This window comes from Globicephala melas, chromosome 6 (genome assembly GCF_963455315.2).
Source record: "Globicephala melas chromosome 6, mGloMel1.2, whole genome shotgun sequence".
Classification (NCBI taxonomy): domain Eukaryota; kingdom Metazoa; phylum Chordata; class Mammalia; order Artiodactyla; family Delphinidae; genus Globicephala; species Globicephala melas.
The window spans coordinates 50,608,672-50,628,415 of NC_083319.1; the positions used below are offsets into that span (position 1 = coordinate 50,608,672).

Genomic DNA, 19,744 nt, shown 5'->3' on the forward strand with positions numbered 1-19,744 from the left:
TAACATAAGTAACAACAGGGTTACTTTTTCCTTTTCATATAGTTAAAAAATTTTCTACATAAATAATACACATCCATTATGGAAAAATTGATAAATATTGATGTAAAGAAAAAGAAAATGCCACACAATCTCATGGTTCGGAATAACCATTGTTAACTTTGGGTTTAGTTTGCTCTTCTTTTTTTATGTCCTTATGGTTTAAAGTTAGGGTATTGATTTGAGATCTTTCTTCTTTTTTAATGTAGGCATTTATAGCTATAAATTTCCCTCTGAGCACTGACTTTGCAGCATCCTCTAAGTTTTAGAAATGTGTATTTTCATTTCCATTCATCTCTAAGTTTTTCCTAATTTCACTGTGTTTTCTTCTTTTACCCATTGGTAGTTTGAGAGTGTGTTGTTTAATTTTCACATATTTGTGAATTTTCCAGTTTTCACTCTTTATTGATTCATTCCATTGTGATCGGAAAAGACACTTTGCGTGATTTCAATCTTTTAAAATCTATTGAAATGTGTTTTGAGGACTAACATATGGTCTATTCTGGAGAACACTCCATGAGAATAACTACTGTTAACATTTTTATATATCCCATTAGAATTTTGTTGTGCATTTAGGTATGCAGACCAATAACTATATATATGTGAATGAAGCTAGCTATAAGGACTAAATGTACCTTTAATACATCATTTTTTTTATTTGTTGCGTATTATTCCATTATTTAACTGTATCATAACATATTTAACCAATATATTATAGGGTTGGATTTTAGGCAGTTTATAATTTTTTCCAGCACAAAATTAGACTTTAATGATTACAGCATCAGTAAATACCTGGCTAGGATACTTAACCATAGTTACTAAGTGATTACCACTTTCGGGAGATAAATAGTCCCAACTCTTCCAATAAAAATCTTACAAAGTGAAGTCAGCCAGTAAGTGCTAAAGGTAAAAAAAAGAAATTCATAAAAATCTTACCTTGAATTTTCTTGAAAACTCTGGAATTCATAAACTTTAGAAATCTGTCTGCATAAAAGCTTGGTCTATGAACCGAAACAGTGTCCTGAAAAGACAAATCAGGTACCAGAGGTTTACCTCTCAGTTTGTTTCAAGCTAGAGGAAAGCTCTATGCAGTTGGCTCTCTGTTAGCCAATGTCCTTAACCAGAAGGTGGGGATGTTGGGAGCCACAAAAGAGTGATGCCCACGTGCTGTGTGCCCAGGAGCTGGGTTGGGGCAGGAAGCACAAGGCTCAATCTGAGCAGAGGTTCCAGATACTCATGGTGAAACAAGAGCATTAAGAGGGGCAGGGGTGAGATGGCAAAGACTCTGCTTCATAAACCCAAACAGCTGATCCTTGTTCCACTGTGTGCCATGAGGGGCTTTTAAATTCCATTTTTTAACATGGAAGCCAGTGCCTCAAGTGTCATCTGGAATAAAGACATATCACTTTCAGTCAGGAACAAAAACTGGGGACATAAAGGAGCAAAACAGCCCTAAAGTAAGAGTGAGATAGAGGGCAAAAAAAAAAGTTTGCTGGTTTCACTTCCCAATAATAAGGTATGTAGACACCGGGAAGACTCCTAGGAGACAAGGCTGACTGATGACCCCTGTTATGTTCAATTTATCTACTAATTAGATAGAGTTGAATTGAATTAAATTGTTAATTCTCTCATGCTTGGTAGGAGTCTTAAGGACTGAGGGGGCATTTTATTACAAGTCCAGGAAAGAAGATGGATGAAGGAGCTAATTCTATATGTTTATTCAGTAGTCATTTATTTACTATCCAAGATACACATTCCTAAAAATAGTAAATTTGCTTATTTAGTGCGCCATTTTGATTTCAGGTTCATGGCGTCCAACAGGGAAACTTCTAAAAATTTACGTTTAGATACTATAAAGTGTCTGTGATGGGTTTAGAAGAAAAAACACACACTGGACCAGAATTCAGAGACCCGGTTCTGGTGTTAGCTCTAATTTTAAAAAGCTGTGTGGTTCTGGGTAAAGACACTATCTCAGTGCCTCAGTCTTTTCATCTGTGAAACTGGGTGTTACAATGAGGCATAAGGTAATTCTGTAATGACTGAGTTACGAAGGACACAGTATGGAGAAACCCTCTTTGCCGAGTTAAAATGGTCCCCTAGACTATCAGTGATGCTGCAGATGTGGTGGAAAATTTCCCACTGGTTTGACATGCACTCTCCCCAGTATTCAGTCAGCTCCTGTTGGAAGTGGACACAAATTCACAAGTACCATCATTTAAATTAAAATATGTACGATGCAAGATGATTAAGATTCTTGCTTTCCAAGAGAAGTTAGATTGTGATTCTCCTTGGTATGAAGAAGCAGTGTTTAAAGAAGAGGCACTTTTGTAAAAAGACAAAAATAAGTCTTAATTATTGCCTATAATTATACAAATATATAATCAGCACAGAGATGCTGATTATATATTTGTGTAATTAAAAAAAGACACCAAAAAACAGAAGATATATCTTATTTAGACAAAAGTAGGGGCTCCTTAGAAGCATCTGACCAATAGAGGACTAGGCCATTCAGAGCACAAATCTCATTTGGTAACAGGGAATTGAAATTGTGTCAATAAACAGAAGGAGAATGAAACAGAGGGTGTTTACTCTCTTTCCCTTCCATATTCAAGGCATTAATGTAGTTGCTACTTTTCTCAGCTAGAAGGAAAAAAAATTAACCTACCATCTTGGCCTTTTCATAAAAAGAATCTTTGATTTGAATAACAAGCCTAAGTTTGATTCTCAGAAACAAACTTGTGAACCTGTTGTTTAAAAGTGCATTCTGTCGAAGGTCATTCCTTAGCCTGTGGACAAAATGCAGATTTTTCATGCTGAAAGGTTATTCCCAGTCTTCCACAGAACTGAAAAAGTGGGTGTTCTTTTCCAAAAAAGGAGAAGAATAGCATCTATAATTTATCTTTGCTTCAAAGGAAAGCATCTGCTAACATCTTAAAAAAATGTGTGAGCAAATCTTTGACCAATATATTCTCTGGAAGTGTCACTTTGAGTTATTAACTGAGGGAGGCTGAGGCCATAAATGTTCTGTCAACAGCAGGAAGTTCAAATTTAACATCTAGATAGGAAGTCTCGTGTGTGTGTGTGTGTGTGTGTGTGCGCGCGCGTGCGCGCGCATGTGCGTGTACAGAGAGAGAGAGAGACAGAGGCTACTCTTAGATAACCGATGGTTTTCTTCAGTCATGCCTCTTCTGGGTCCAAAAGACATCCTCATGTCAGTCAGCCTTTGTCATGTATAAATCCAACACAACCGAAAAAGTTTTCCCTTCCTATGTCCTTATTATGTGAGGCATCATGTTGAACACTAAGGGGCATTATTTAATTTAACCCTCACATCAGCCTATGAGGCAGGTACGAGGTACTATTACTAGGCTTCTGCTACAAATGGGAAACCAGGCTAAGAGATGACAAGCAAGCAATGTGTCTGGGACACATGGCTAGTAAAGTGGTTTGAATGCAGCGTTCAAGCCCAGGGCTGTTTACCATCAAAGTAGGGTTCAAATCCCTCTGAAGCTTGGTCTTGGGACAACTTGAGTTCAAGTGCCCTACTGGTCTTCCCAGTGTCTTTGAAAAGTCTCCTCCTTTTTCTCACCATCTCATAATTGGGCCCTGCAGATTGCACATAAAAACGAGACCTCATTTTGTTTTTCTGGCCTCTACCTAGTCACCGGCTGGATGGCCTCTATTTGAAGAGCTATTCACATTTATGTTGTCTTTGTCCTTAGATTTGAACAAATCTGCTAGCCTGAGACCCTGAGTTTATAAAGATCTTTGTTTCCTTTCCTCTTCTAGTGACATGGCTTCCTAGACATACTTTGAAGTCTCTGAGAAATCAGAAAAATATACAGTTTAATAAGGAGCATGATAAATCACTTACCCCATCATAAACAAGAGCTTTCCAGGAATGTTCCAACTTTTTCATTAACCTAAACATAAATGGACAGAAAAATAAGAATATAAAATCACTCCCACTTGGTGAATTTTCAGAACCTTTCATTCATTTATTTTGAAATAATAAAAGACTACTTCCCCAAATTTCTTACCTATATGATTGCAGAATATCAATAATGCCCATAAATAAAAGTAGCTTTTCTCCCTTATGGCTTTTAGCTGGAATGCCTCCCATTCTGTGAATAGAGCAAAAGAGAAAAAATTTATATGAATAGGAAGTTAAAAATCATTTCTAATAAATAGACTGTAAATGAAAATGGGTAGTCTCTAAGAATCCTGGACTCTCTCTCCCTTCATCTTTTTTTTTTTTTTTTTTTTTTTTGCTTCAGCTAAAGTCTTCCTGGGAATCCAGAATGATGTACCTCCCCTGAAGGAGAATAACACCATAGCTGTCAATTCTGAAGAGCTGGATGGGAAGAATTCACTTAAAAAATCATTCCTACTTTAAAACCAAGAGCAAGAATTTTAAAGTATTTCAAAATACTGCTCATCAAAAATGCAAAACTTTTATATACTTACCATGAGATTTTTAAATAAAATATAGAACAGCACAAAGAAAAAATATATAAAGAAGCCATTCCTAGGATGCAAAGATAAACACTATCAACATTTGGTACATCTTTCCTCTGTGTGTGTATATTTATTAATACACAAAAGCTATTATTTAATTTATCATGTTTTATAACCTGAATTTTTCACTTGCTAAATGATGAACATTTCTTCATATTCAGTGCTAATGTGCTTTTAATGGCTGTATAGTACTTCACTATACTGATACAGAATAATTTGTTTAATGAGTTATTGGACATTTAGATGGATTTATAGAAAGGATTAAAAAAATCTTTAATATGTATGAATTTCCTTCATAAAAGTGAAACGTGCCTGTTATTTAGTCATTGTTGGAGAAATGATTTCTTTCTTTCGGTCTCCTTGCTCAGCTAAGTACACACACGTGACACAACCAAAGAAAATTACTGAAATGGTTGACTGTAATTGTTTCTGTTAGTCAATGTGCACTTTTTATACATGCAAACTAATCCTGCAGTTACTATCACATCTCGTTGAAGCAAGAGATCACATCTGCCAGGGTATAGGACGAGGACAACAGAATCCTCTAACGCACATAAAAAGCTCTGAATTGCGGACATAAGTTCTATCATGTATTTGCTTAAATACATGTTTATTCAAATTCAAAGAATATTCACCCTGCTTGTGGTGGATGTTTTGAATATGTAGTAAATAGGGATAAAAACATTTTTAGCCATTGTTAAAAAATGGAGCCATTTGAAAAAAGAAACCATGTGGGTGAAAGAATGGTAATAACTCGAAAAACTGCCACTCATCTAGTTATCCGTGGATGAAAGGAAATAAGGCTGGCTTAATCCACTTTAGCACCAGGTAGGAATCTATCCCTAAAGAGCCACCATGAAGGGAACATGCTTGCATTTAATTATCCAATGACGTTGGCTGCCACGATCAAGGATATGTGTGGGCAGGTGCTGCACTTACGTGTCCGGGTTCTCTGTGATGATCCCGTCTCCCGATTTCCCTGGACCCTGGATGGATTCCATTGCTGTTGAGTAGAGGACCTTTTGCATCCCAGACCGCTTAGCATCAGGCACATTTTGTGAAATCTCCTCTTCTTTCTCTTTGAGGGAATGGTCCAAGATGTGAATTCCCAGCAAAAGGCTATAGTCCATGATCTTGAAGCTTTCCAGCACCTGAGTAAGGAAAAGAACAAGGAGGCCCGTCACTCAAATGGCTTGTAGATCTCATCTGCGCAGAATCAGAGAGATATGCAGACATGCAGCTCTTGCTTGCCTCCCAGAGGGTGGCTGAGAGAGGAAAAATCAAAATAAAAACATTTGAGGTTATGATTAGGTCATGTGCAGTAAGGATTATCACCATGGCTCCGAGATGATATTTTTATGTAAATATAGAATAAGCACATCTTTCCTCAGCACTCCATGAATGTTTCACCGACAGCATTTATTGAACACTTTCCATGTGCCAGGTGCTAAACGGTTCATTTGGATTCAATCCTCACAACTCTTTGAGCTAGGTGCTATTATTATCTCTGTATTACAGATGCAAAAAATGAGACACAGAGAGAGAGATAATTTGCTCAATATCACACAGCTTATAACTCACACTGCCGGGATTTGAACCCAGGCAGTCAACTCCAGCATCTTAGGTACTAGAGGAGAGACACCAACAACCAATGGTTTCTACAAGCCTGTATACCCTCCTCAGCACGAAGACTCAGCTGGAATGGGCTTTTGTCTGAAATCTGTTCTCATAAACTTCCATCTTCCTAGAGTTTAGTGGTCTCCTTTTCAAAGCTTGACTTTCAAAGTTATCATTCGGTTCCCTGCAGCGAGTCTTTTCTAAATGTATGGTCTCAACAAAGAACAGGACTCACTGTTTAATTATCCACTCAGCAAACAGTGGGAAAGAGAAGGAATTGAAAGTAGCTGGATGCAGCCAGACAAAGGAGATAGCAATGCTCTGACAGGAAAACGACGGAGACACGGTCGAGATGCGAGACAGGCCATCAACATGGCTTCCGAGTGTGGGTAAGTCTTTGACACTCAGGACCCTTCAAGTGAGGAAGAGTGTTCAGGAGGGGTTCAGGAAAATGGGGTGTGTTCCTCTATGATAAAGTTCTTTTCCTAATAGTCTGTCTATGATTCTCTTCCTAAAACAGGTTTTTTTTCCTTTTTTTTTTTTTAACACCTTGGCATTTTTCACACAAAGTTGCTCAGGAAATCAAAACAGCCCAGAAAGACCAGTTTGCACAGCAGAATAGCTATCTCTGAACCAACAAGATAATCTATCACTGTACCCTAGCTAGGAAATGCCTTTGCAGATCAGAGTCTATAGATAATTGTTTAACCAGGGACTGAATACATACCCAGAATATCTTACACTTCTCATTCTCCCTCAGCCCAAGTGCTTTTGATTGGGTTATACTTCTGAAAACGGAAATCATAAAAAGCCAACAAGGGCTTCCCTGGTGGTACAGTGGTTGAGAGTCCGCCTGCCGATGCAGGGGACACGGGTTCGTGCCCCGGTCCGGGAAGATCCCACATGCTGCGGAGCGGCTGGGCCCGTGAGTCATGGCCGCTGAGCCTGCGCGTCCGGAGCCTGTGCTCCGCAACGGGAGACGCCACAACAAGTGAGAGGCCCGCGTACCGCAAAAAAGAAAGAAAAAAAAAGCCAACAAAAATATCACTGTACTTCTAGCCTGCTTACTAGTGCCCTTTTGGTGTGTCCCGATTCCTTTAAAGGTTCTGGGCTTGTGGTACCCAGGAGCACAGCTTGGATGTTCAGCAGGAAAAGGTTGGCTGACACAGAAATTCTGGTCAATGGGCTATAAAATAATGGCTTCACGATCTGCTGGAGGGAACAGCCCTGTGCTCAATGGGTGAAAGTCACAGCCTTGTGCCCTGCACAGCCCAAAGTGCCCATTGGTAAATGTCCCCCCCCCCCCCCGAAAGCAGTGAACTGGTTTCAAAAGCAAATTCTAATCAGTCCCTGTGACAATATTGTAAATGTTCCTAACAGGCATCTGGAGTAGTGAAAACTGAAAGGCACTCGTGGACTCCATATTTGTTTCATTTTTCTCTGCAAAGCATCCATATAATAGTCCTGCTTGTTAATAAGCTTTCTTTATACAATACTTTTTCTTATAATTTCTTATAATACTTTTTTAATGCATGATTCAACGTGAACTGTTTCATTTGTACTTAGAGTCTCCTTTCTTGCCCAAGGACAATCCAAAGAGAACATGTGCATTTTATAAGAAATATGAAGTCAGGCTGTGGTCCAACTTCAACTGGTAGACAAGGCAAGAAATGATTTCATTGCTTTAAGTGGTCAAATATTAGTCTGGGTTTATTTAAAAAACATACAAACCAAAACTTAGAGAACTAGGAAAAAGTTACAAATAAATTTTAAACAGAGATTAGTTTCCTCTATACTCTTTTTGTTTTTTGGTTTTTTTTTTTGCGGTACGCGGGCCTCTCACTGTTGTGGCCTCTCCCGTTGCGGAGCACAGGCTCTGGATGCGCAGGTTCAGCGGCCATGGCTCATGGGCCCAGCCGTTCTGCGGCATGTGGAATCCTCCCGGACCGGGGCACGAACCCGCGTCCCCTAGCATCGGCAGGCGGACTCTCAACCACTGCGCCACCAGGGAAGACCCTTTCCTCTGTACTTTTAAACTGGATTGCCAGCAACCCTGAAGGGGCTTCACTGTCCTCAGGGGGCCAGGCTTCTACTTTCCGAGTGAAAGTCTTAAAAAAAAAAGGATAAATTTTATTCCTATTGTGTGGAAAGTTGACCATGATATTTGGATTTGAGGTTAGGGAAAGTCACCATCCATAAAAAACGTTAAGGAAGAAAATGATAAATATATAGACATATATATATATATATATATTTTTTTTTTTTTTTTTTTTTTTTTTTGCGGTACGCAGGCCTCTCACTGCTGTGGCCTCTCCCATTGCGGAGCACAGGCTCCGGACGCGCAGGCTCAGCGGCCATGGCTCACGGGCCCAGCCGCTCCGCGGCATGTGAGATCTTCCCGGACCGGGGCACGAACCTGCGTCCCCTGCATCGGCAGGCGGACTCTCAACCACTGCGCCACCAGGGAAGCCCTAGACATATATTTTAAATCAAATTCCCAAACTTGTGTAATGAAAAATTCCGGGAACAGATTTTAGTCACGTGCACTGCATCAATTACGAACAAAATAGTTCTGTTATTCATATCCTCTCAGATCTTTAATGAAAGGAATCGATACATCTGCCAAATCTTAACATGCGAGCTTTGAGAGGGTGCAACGTCCTGCAACGTAACAGACGCCAGTCTCATCAGTCACTCAGGCGCACATTTCCTCCCAGAGTGTCGGCCTGACCTCACTGTTGCTGGTGGATCCTGTACCTATGCATTTGCTATGCAAAACACAGTTGCAAGTCAGATACAGGTGCTTTCCCATCTAGCTTGGGCAAGACCTTACTCCAGGAAAGATTCACAGATGTATGTAAAACTGAAAGCAAGCTGAAATACCACAATGCTTTTTATCGTCAGAGCCAGATTATTTTTTCTCTTATTTCTCAAGGACTATTTTTAAGTCAGTAATAATATCGGAATGTGGTATAAAAGTCAATGTTAAAGCAGCTGCTACAAAATCCTGACGATGTGATCAAAACTATCTTTTTCTGACAGAAACAGACTCACAGACTTAGAGAACAAGCTTAAGGTTACCAGGGCGGAAGGGTAGGGGGGAGGGATAGTTAGGGAGTTTGGGATTGACATGTACACACTGCTATATTTAAAAAGGATAACCAACACGGACCTACCGTGTAGCAGAGGGAACTCTGCTCAATATTATGTAACAACCTAAATAGGAAAAGAATTTGAAAAAGAATAGATACATGTATATGTATAACTGAATCACTTTGCTGTATACCTGAAACTAACACAACATTGTTAATCAACTATACTCCAATACAAAATAAAAAGTTTTTAAAAAACCTATCTTTTTCTGAAATAAAGCATATCCTCTAGGCTCTCATGGCTGGCAACGCATCAGGTATGCTCCCATTCACATATGATTTCTGTAGACTTGGTCTACACCTAACGTGGGAGATGTCCTAACTTAGAATGACAGGCACTGCTATCCTCTTTTCACAGCCAAAGGTCATAAAGAGTGGCCAGTTTTTTCCTTTTCCATCTCTGGGCCATAGCCCTTAGCCCTCTGCTAGAAGGAACCAGAATGGCTGCACGGTAGTAAAGACTTTGTGCTCTGGGGCCAGGTGGCCGGCCTCATTGGACTCGTGCCTCCCCCATTGGTTTGTCCTTGAGCAGAGCATGTAACCTTTCTGGGCCTGGCATCCTCATCTGTAAAACAGAAATAACAGGGACACCTGCCTCACAGAGTTAGTATGAAGATTAGTTCAACCACATAAAGTCTTAGGACAGTCACGGCATACAGAAAGCACCCAATAAATACTACTTTTTCTTGTCGCCCTTGTTCTCTTCCACCTGTAGAATCCATCACTGCTGACCACCCCTCACTGGAACCTCCACTCATCCTCAGCTACTGGGGCCCAGCTTCTCTTGGTTCTTTGCCTTCCTATTCATTTTTCCCACTTTTTTCTTCTAGGCCCTAAAAATAGTCACCAGAGTTCTCTCTTCAACTCTTCTCTTTTTCTTCTCTTTGGTAGTGATGTTCATTTACTCTTTTCGCTTGGAAAAAACAAGTTGAGTGTCTAGTCTGTGCCAGGCACCCTGGAAGCTGCCAGATCTTCAGGAGTAAGTAAAACAGACAATGACACCATCCTCAAAATTACACAAGCTTGAACCACAGATTGGAATAAGGCCTGGAAGGAAAAATCAGGGTGCTGTGGAGATACCCCACAAAAGGGGGACCTACTTTTGACTGAAGGGTATCAATAGTGTAGGTGAGGGTTGACGGTACTTGAATGAGGTGGCAGCAGGGGAGCTCAAGGGAGACGTGGATAGATTTAAGAATCTTTTAGGGGTAGATTCCAACTATTATTGCTCTACAGACAATTCCTAAAATGTTACCTTTAGTCCAAACTCACTCCTAACCTCCAGTCCTGTACATTTCCCATAGCCTTCTGGACGTTTCTAAACTTCTGTACACTTTCCCCCTAAGGCAGTTCTTTCTCACTTTTTCTCTCTTACCTGAAATCATTCTAATGTGGATTTCAGACTCCATGACTCCTTTTCCTTTCATGAAGTTGCCCAGTCCAGCAGCTTCTATAATCAAAGTGATTCTCCTTGCTAAAGCTTTGATTTCAACTTCCCTTTTTTCCCTTTCTGATTCATTCCTGACACCTTTACTTGACCAGGTGACATCACACCTCTCCTCAAAGCCTGTAGTCTCTCACCATTGTTCAAGTGACACTGAAGGTCCTTGCTACCGTGGCCCCAGCCAACATCTCTCTGTTATTTCATACCTGTCTAGAGATATCTCCCAGGCTAGTAAACAGAAATCCCTTAATTACCCCAAAATGTGCCCTGAAGAGGTAAGATGAACAGCTCATGCTGTTCCTGTTTCTTCTAGAAGGTCCTTATTCAAATCACACTGGTTTTTCAAAGTCTATCTCAATTCTTAGCTCCATGAAAACTATACTCATGATCTGCACGAAATATTAGGAAAACACCTCCTCTCTGAAAACCCAAGCACATTATCAGTGCCCCTCTACGGAATAAAATCTGACCCTCGGTTTATCTATACTTTTCCTATGATGCACATAAGGCTACTGTGCTCACCAAAGACTTGCTTTACTTTGTGCTCCCTGCTGTACACTCAGATCACAGCAGAAATGTGCATTTGTTATACTGCTTTCCCTGTGAGCAAGCAAGTGAAAAAATATTCAGCAGCAAAAAATGTATAGCAATACATCTTATATCTCAAATATAAGAACTTAGATTCTCCGCTTCACAATTACAATGCTTGTGAAAAATCTTGAGCACTGAAAGCATTTACTGTGATTCTGTGGTCTGTCATCAGAAAAAAAGAGAGCTAATAGCCTACAGTATTTTCAAACGTTCCCACACCAGAGGTATTTATACGCACTGTGTCAGGGACAAAAATCAAGCTGTTATTTAGAGACTCTGAATTCACTGTTCAGTAGGCACGCAACTAAATGGCAGACAAAAGGCAAGCTTGTTGGTTGTAAACTAGCCTGAGCTTGGAAGCTGGTAAGATCATCACATTTCTTTTTAGGAAGGCTTTGCAAAACGAGCATGTCACAGGCTGGGTCAACTTCAAAAACCCTTTAACTACCCAAGAGTGCTTGGTGCTAAGTTTAAGATGGAGGCTCTGTTCTGAAACACATCTTAGGGTTTCCTTAGCATTCCTGTGCTCTGTTTCTCTGCTTTTCCAATCTGTAAGGAATGTGAAGTTAAGTTGGCATAAGACTGAGAAAGGAAAATCATCAGATAAGTCCAAAAGACTGTTGAAGAACAGCACCAGAAGATATTAAGAGTGGCAAAAATAATTCAAGTCATCTGTAAGCGATGCTTTATGCAAAGTGGAGAAAGAAGGATGGTGATTCTAGGAGGAAAAAGATGCTCTTTAATCAGATCTTAGGCAAGGTTTCTAATGACTTCCCATGTCACGGGGGCTCTTATGAAAATTAATCCATTCATTAAATATTTTACTGAGCACCTGTTATGTGCTCAGCACTCTCTTGTTTAGAAATCCTTTGAGCATTCTAGCTAATATGTGATAAAACAAGAACATTGCCATTTTACAACCCCTAATGAATTGACGGATCTAGTCAGTGGTCAGCAATGCCGCTAACATCACAGGAAGAAAGGCATTCTGACACTATGTCCCTCCAGATGCGAGGAGAGAGCACTAAAAATAAAGTCAAACCTAAATCTGACCAAACCTTTAGATCCAACAACCACTCTACAGGAAAAAAAAAAGGGGAGAGAGGCACATATTAAAAGAAATTATAGGGATGTAATCAACAAAAGCTGGACAATGGAATAAACAAACCAATTTCTTCAACAAATATCCACAATGAAAAAATAAGTGACCAGGGTGAGGGGTGGGGGGTGGATCCTATTTAAATCCTGATCTAAACTATAAAACAAGGTTTTATGTCTGACACAACCAGAAATTTGGACACTGACGAGTAAGAATTGTTAATTTTGTAAAGGTATGATAAAGAGGTTCTAGTTACTTTTACAAAAAGGAGTCCTTAGTTTTTAGGGACTCTTACTAAAATATATTTCAACAAAATGATGTGATGTTTGGAATGTGCTTCAAATTCTATGGGGGGGTTGGAAGTGGGCTGAAACAAGATTGGCTACAAGTTGAAAACTGTTGAAGCTGGGTACAGAGTACATGAGTGTTCGTTATAATATTCTGTCCACTTTTGCATAGGTTTGAATTTTTCAAAACGTAAAGTTTAATACACTGCTTTGAAATGCTTAGATGAAATGCATTCATATGCCTGTTTAGAGTTAACTTACCACTACCTCTGCTAATGACAGGCAAGAGATGGCACAGATAAAAATAAAAAATTATTTGGGATCTTAACTAAAATAATTAAAGCAGAAAAGTTGTTATGTTCTACACTCATCTCACCTGATCATTCTTTGATGAAAGATCTAAAGACCAAACAAATTAACAAGATGTGGAGCTGACAGGAAGATGTACCAAGGGCCCTGAGTAATTTTCCAACTGGCCTTGTCTAGTCCTTGAATGAAGAGTAAATGAAGAGTAAATGACTGGGCTTCCCTGGTGGATAAGAATCTGCCTGCCAATGCAGGGGGCACAGGTTCGATCCCTGGTCCAGGAAGATCCCACATGCTGCAGAGCAACTAAGCCCATGCGTCACAACTACTGAGCCTGAACTCTAGAGCCCACGAGCCACAACTACTGAAGCCCACGCACCTAGAGCCCGTGCTCCGCAACAAGAGAAGCCACCCCAATGAGAAGCCCACGCACCACAACAAAGACCCAGTGCAGCCAAAAATTAAAAAATTGAAAAAAAAAAAGAGTAAATGACTGGCAAAAACATTTGTGTTAATTCGATGACACAATTCAAAACGGTATCCTGAAGATTTTATACAAATAGACATTCCTGGACCCACTGGTTTACGGTAAAATGAATCCAAGGGTCTGCCATTTACCCGCAAAGTAGGCTCCTTGGAGTACAGCTCCAGAATTACTCACATGTGCAAGCCCAGTTAAAGCTAAATGTTGTTTTATAATTTAACTTAATTTCCTCAACACAGCTCAGAGTGTTCTTTGCTAATATAATAAAGAGAAAAAACAGGCTGTGACGAGCCATACAATTTTGACTGGTAAAGCAGACTGAAATAAATATTCAGTCCTTAGCCTAGTGATGGCAATAGTGTGTTTTTCACTGTGTCTAATGTGGTGATTTAGAATTCTGAGCTGTGCTTGATTACCTTGTACAGAGGCTTTTTTTGCTCACTTAAAAAGCTTAAAGTAATAGAAGTATACCTTAGAGGCACTAGAAATAGTCATTTATTATTTTAAAACCTCTATCTATCTATGAAAAGATATATGAATGAATAATATATATATTCATCATCTTCTATATTAGATGGGTTATGGATCTTTTTCTTTAAAGACACTTTGTTTCTACACATAAATATATCTTAATAAATTATTTGTAAACAGATTTAAAAGTAACACATTAAAATTGTCAAGGACTTCCCATTTTATCTTTTGGTTTGCTTTGCCATGAGTAATTTGCTTCACTGTGGCTTAACTGGTGGGACAGTTGAGAGTCTGGGGCTGTCCAGCTGTCCAGTGAGACTCAGAGGCCACACGTGGCACAAGTTTCCACATCCACTTCAATGTATGAGGTGCAATTCCCGAATCTTCCTCACTGTCTACTACAGTCCACCTGCTGTGGTGAACTGCCTGTCTGGGTAAAGAGGAAAAAAGTCCTCTTCCCTCCCCTCTGCACTTTAATAAACAAAGACAGCAAAGAAGAATGGGGTAATCTGTCCACAATAAATAAGACCTCAGTGGTCTGGCCTTATGGTTTAAACACTAGGCTTCTTTGAGGCGAGGGCCATATCCTATTCATTTTTATCCCTCCCACAGACTTAGCACAGAGCCTTTTGCAGAGCAAGAATTTAAACTATTTGTTGAATGACATGTAATTAATTTGGTAGGAAGGGAAGGTACAATTTGTCAATCAAGATTCCTGTGGTGGTTTGAAGCCAGAAAAATTAAGCCAAACCATGCTCTGAGATCATAAAAGGTTCCACAGGGCAGGAACAGTCTTAAGTCTGGGAAAGTCATCATTTGTACGGAAAAACTTACGATTTATGAAGAACAAGTACCTACCCGTGCGGTAAGTTTTAAGAAGTGACAGAAAACCCAGGTTGTGGGAGCCGTCACTAGAAATGAATTCTTTGGGGTCTTGAGGTATTTTGATTTATTTAAGAAACAATTATATGTGTACATGGTCAAAATTAAAGAAAGCATAGGATAGTAGCTCAGTGCCACATCCCACACAGCATGAGGATGATGTTTTGAGGTGGAAATAGAATATAGTAAGTGGAGAGCCCTGTAGCAATGTTCTAGTCTCTGTATGTCAAGATGTGATCAATACCCTACATTTTCAATGGTGTGTATCTAAAAAGATGGAGTGATAAAAGAGGGTCAGTCTACACCAGTCCTCAGAGGGAGTTCAACTTTGAATAAGAAGACTATTAAAATTGAAACGTGACTATTTAAACCCGAAAAGACTGAAATATTATTAATTGGTAAGTTCAAGACTGGATTTTAGTGAGCAAAAGAGTAGTCACGGAAAATGAAGAGACTCAATTTTCCCTACACCTCTGAGTGGAGAGAATAAATTTGCAACCCGGAATCACTGCTTTCTCTGTTCCTTGAGAATACAGTTGTCGACATATTTTCTGAAATTGCTAATAATCTAGAAAAAGTTGTACAGCTCTTTCATAAAGAGGAATATCAGAGTCTGGCGGAGCTCTATCTCCAGAGAATGTCCATTATCATCCGAAGCCAGATGACCAGGTTCTTGTGAAAACACAGTAAACAATGAGTTGGCATCTAGAATGGTTTGTTTTTGGAACAGCTGAAGTTGACTGAACACGGGCAAAGTTTACAAACGAGGTCTTCATGTGGAGGAATGAAGAGAGGAAGTCAACAATATCGGACTCTAGCCAGGCTCACTCTCAGGCTGGATGAGGATATTTTAAATAAACATTAGGTTTTAACTTCCCTGCCTCCCTAATAGCTACGGACAACTAATATATCCAGTGGAGTATGTATCCCTTTTAAAATAGTTTTTTCAAGTATACATATAGAGAAGTGCACAGATATATCCTTTTGTTTATAAAAAGTTGAAATTTAGGGCTTCCCTGGTGGCGCAGTGGTTAAGAATCTGCCTGCCAACGCAGGGGACGCAGGTTCAAGCCCTGGTCCGGGAAGATCCCACATGCTGTGGAGCAAATAAACCCGTGTGCCACAACTACTGAGCCTGAGCTCTAGAGCCCATGAGCCACAACTACTGAGCCCGCACTCTAGAGCCTGCAAGCTACAACTACTGAAGCCCGTGAGCCACAACTACTGAAGCCCGCACACCTAGAGCCTGTGCTCCATAACAAGAGAAGCCACCGCGGTGAGAAGCCCACGCACCACAACGAAGAGAAGCCTCAGCTCGCTGCAACTAGAGAAAGCCCGCACACAGCAACGAAGACCCAAAGCAGCCAAAAATAAAAATAAATTTTAAAAAGTTGAAATTTAATATATAAATTCACTAATAACAGATTGTCCTTGGCCATTTCACTCCTTTGAGGGGAGGTAGAAATTCTCCTGTGGAGATTCTCTACCTCACAGTATAGAAGTGCAGAATTTCGAGGAACAGAAGTGAGGAGAGTAGTTATCCTTGCTGGATTGAAATAACTCAATTAAGGTATGTCTTTGAAGGAAGAACAATGGTGATATCAAAGGGACAGTCACTTGCAGGAGAGAGGACGCATATAAAAGTGCTGATAGGGCCAGGGACGAAGAGCTGTGTACATGAGCCAAAGCCTCTCAGAAGCCAGATGTGCTGAGCTTTTTGGAAAGAACTAGAACCAGTGCGTGGCCCAAGAAGTACCTTGCCTTTCACAAGGCAGTCATGTAGGCCCTCTTCCTCCATAACGTGGGTACTCAGTAAATGGGCACTGTTGAATGAATAAAATAAAGCCCTATAAAAATCAAACAGATTTTCCCCCTTTAAAAGTGTTTCCACAGGGCATATTTCTGATCCATTTCCTAAACTTTGTAACATTTTCCCAGACCCTGGAAACTCTCAAATACTTCTTAAGTCTCTGGAACTCAGTCTCTTACTAGATTCCAGAATCTCCTAAGCTATGGAGGTTCAACTCCGTTTTGTAAGTTGCTGGGGTCCGCCACCCCTCCGTCTCCCATGGGCTTGGTTATTTACAACCCTGCTCTAATTCACAGGGTCATCCGTGTGACAGACTTACACTGGCACCCACAACCGGATCCACTCCGGCCAACCTCACAGCCTTTCCAGACACATCTTCAAAGCCAGGGTTGCTACTGTCATGTCCCCCGCGGCCACTTCCCCTTCCTGCTCTACCTCTTTGCTCTGGTTTCCCAGGATTCCCGCAGGGGAGGAGGATATGGCCACAGGGACATTTCCTTCCCGTTGCTCCCTGCCCTCAGATACTCTGTGAGTCCTCCTATTTGGGGCCTACAGTGACCTAACCTCTAGACCCAGGGTCATCTACAAAATCAAAGACAGGTAGGTTCTATTCACACAAAAGCAGGAAACCCTCACATACTATTTTTATTTCATAAAGCCCAAAGACTTTAGCTTCCTTTGACTGGAATTATTGTATATTTATATTTATATGTGACAAATTACTTAAAATGAAAGTTAGCTAGACACATCACCACCTCCACACCTTAGGAAATATGTGAGTTCTCTAATCTTTAGGTATTATTTCTTATGAGAGGAAAAGATAAAGGAGTTTTAAAGGAGTCGAGGAAGATATTTCCAGTCTCCCATTTCCATTCTTTTCGGTAGAAATTTTTATATTGTTCCATTTGGCTTGAAGTGAGCATTAAAAAAACAACTACTGGCTCGATAATCCTTCAATTTCTGGAGTTAATGAGAATTCTCAAAAGCTGCTCACACAGGATTCAACAGCCCACATTGCGTCCCCAGTATCCCTCTCCACCAGATTGGAAAAACAATCGACTCCACTGTAACCATCACATTTCTCAGAAAGAAGTTTTGCTTTTAAGTTAACAGGATTTCATGTGCACACATGTTGGTAACAGTTGGCAAGTGTCAATGGGCTTGATTATGCTTTTCATTAAACTTTCAAAACTAAATGTTTGGATTACTAATTTTACTTTTTGTTCCCTCAGTCACTTGGCACGATTTTCCTCTCTCCCTCCTTCCTTGAAGTAGGTTGTGAGACTTCATTAACTCTTTGCCTTGTCCAAACCAAGTTCTCTACTTTGATGGAGCCCTTTCTTAACCCCTATAGCACCTTCTCACCAGCTCTGTGTCAGAGCTAGAAAACCAGTGATCGGGCACTTCCAGCCCACCCTCTCTGCGTCCATCCAAATTATTACTTAACACTTTCATTTCCACAGACTTTCCTCCATTACACCTACAAGCCCCTTAAGGAGAGTGCACAGATGAAAGAACCTGGGTTTTGCAACCAAAGAGACCTGGGTGGAAATCCTGGCTCCAGCACTATAAGCTCTGCAGACCCGGGGAAGCTGAACCTCTCCTGGGTCCCCACTTCATCTGTCAAAATGGAATCATGGCACTCACTCTGCAGGGCTGTTGTGAGGATTAGTGAGACAATCTATCTGAAATGTCAAGCACTGCCTGGCTCAGAGCAAATGTTAATGGAAACAACCTATGGATGAACTGAGCCTTGGAAATGAGTCCTTACCATCCACAAAATCATGTATTGGGTACTATATTGTGCATACGTATTTCATGACTATATACCATGTATGATGTGTTTTAAATGCTAAGTTACTTTGGTAACTACAGGTTATATCTAAGATAGAATGCTCCCTCTACCCAAAACTGGAATAGCTGTTTTGAAATATTGAGAATTACTTGTCTGGCTCAAATTGAGCTATGTCTTACTCAGTAGAAAGTCAGGCATGAACAACAACATAGAAGAGTATTTGGATTTTGGCAGCTACTGAAATTCTCTGGTACTGACCATCTTGTCCCTTCTGTTACTGCGGTGGGAGCTCCTTCCCATCACCCACCTGCATGAGAGATGCAGAGCAGCAAGTGCCAAAGCTGGACAAACATCAGCCCCGTTCCAGGACTGATGAACAGCTGTGTCGTTCAGAGAGTCTTAAATGGGGACACCAGTCACCACCTAAATAAATACCTGAGTGGACTGGGCGGTCAACACAGTTGCAATTGACTAATTTACTGGTCATTAACAGATGCTGGCCAGGTGAGCAATACAAATGTACTTCAAACCATTATCCTCCAATTCACAACACTGGTATGATGATTAACTCTGGTACTATTTCGTATCAAACCATGGGTACACTATTAACAAAGCTTGCTCTTATTATGTTTATTGATTAGGTAAGATTTATAATTTCAAAAATGTTGTTGTTGGGACTTCCCTGGTGGTCCAGTGGTTGTGAATCCACCTTCCAATGCAGGAGATGTGGGTTCGATCCCTGGTCGGGGAACTAAGATCCCACATGCCACAGGGCAACTAAACCCATGCGCCACAACCAGAGAGAAGCCTGCGCGCCGCAACAAAAGATCCTTCGTGCCGCAACAAAAGATCCCTCGTGCTGCAACTAAGACCCGACGTAGCCAAATAAATAAACATTAAAAAAAAATGTTATCTCTTAGGCTTCATCAAAAGATTAACACTGAGACAACTGCTATTCTGTTAAGTGATCTGAAGGGTAGGAAAATGAAATCACACAATTCCTGTTCTCCTAGAGAGCAGATTTTAGTAGGCAAACATAAAACGTGTACCCACGTAATTACAATACAATATAGAGATACCAATGGCTATAGAATAGAGTTAGATCAAGTGCTATGAACTTTTAAAGTCTCATGGAAATGATTATTATTAGCGCTAAAGTCCTGTACCTCAGGTGTCTCTTTCTCAGGAATCCCTACCAATTGCATTAAGACCCACAGACATATGATCAGCCATTAGAGTTAACTGTAAGCTC

At 40.4% G+C, this 19,744-nt stretch overlaps 1 protein-coding gene across 5 annotated transcripts in view; it reads right to left on the minus strand.

Moving 5' to 3' along the window:
* PIP5K1B (phosphatidylinositol-4-phosphate 5-kinase type 1 beta) overlaps window positions 1–19,744 on the minus strand; it is a 328,734-nt gene that overhangs the window by 101,317 nt on the left and 207,673 nt on the right. For all 5 annotated transcript variants that reach the window (XR_009564323.2, XR_009564324.2, XR_011377538.1 and 2 more), the window contains 4 exons: window positions 5,494–5,705; window positions 4,077–4,160; window positions 3,911–3,959; window positions 973–1,057 (listed from right to left, as the gene is read on the minus strand). Coding sequence is in view for 2 of the 5 variants with exons in the window: in XM_030877052.3 (XP_030732912.1) it covers window positions 973–1,057; window positions 3,911–3,959; window positions 4,077–4,160; window positions 5,494–5,705 (430 nt within the window). In the remaining 3 variants the exon portion in view is untranslated. The remainder of the gene's footprint in view (window positions 1–972; window positions 1,058–3,910; window positions 3,960–4,076; window positions 4,161–5,493; window positions 5,706–19,744) is intronic.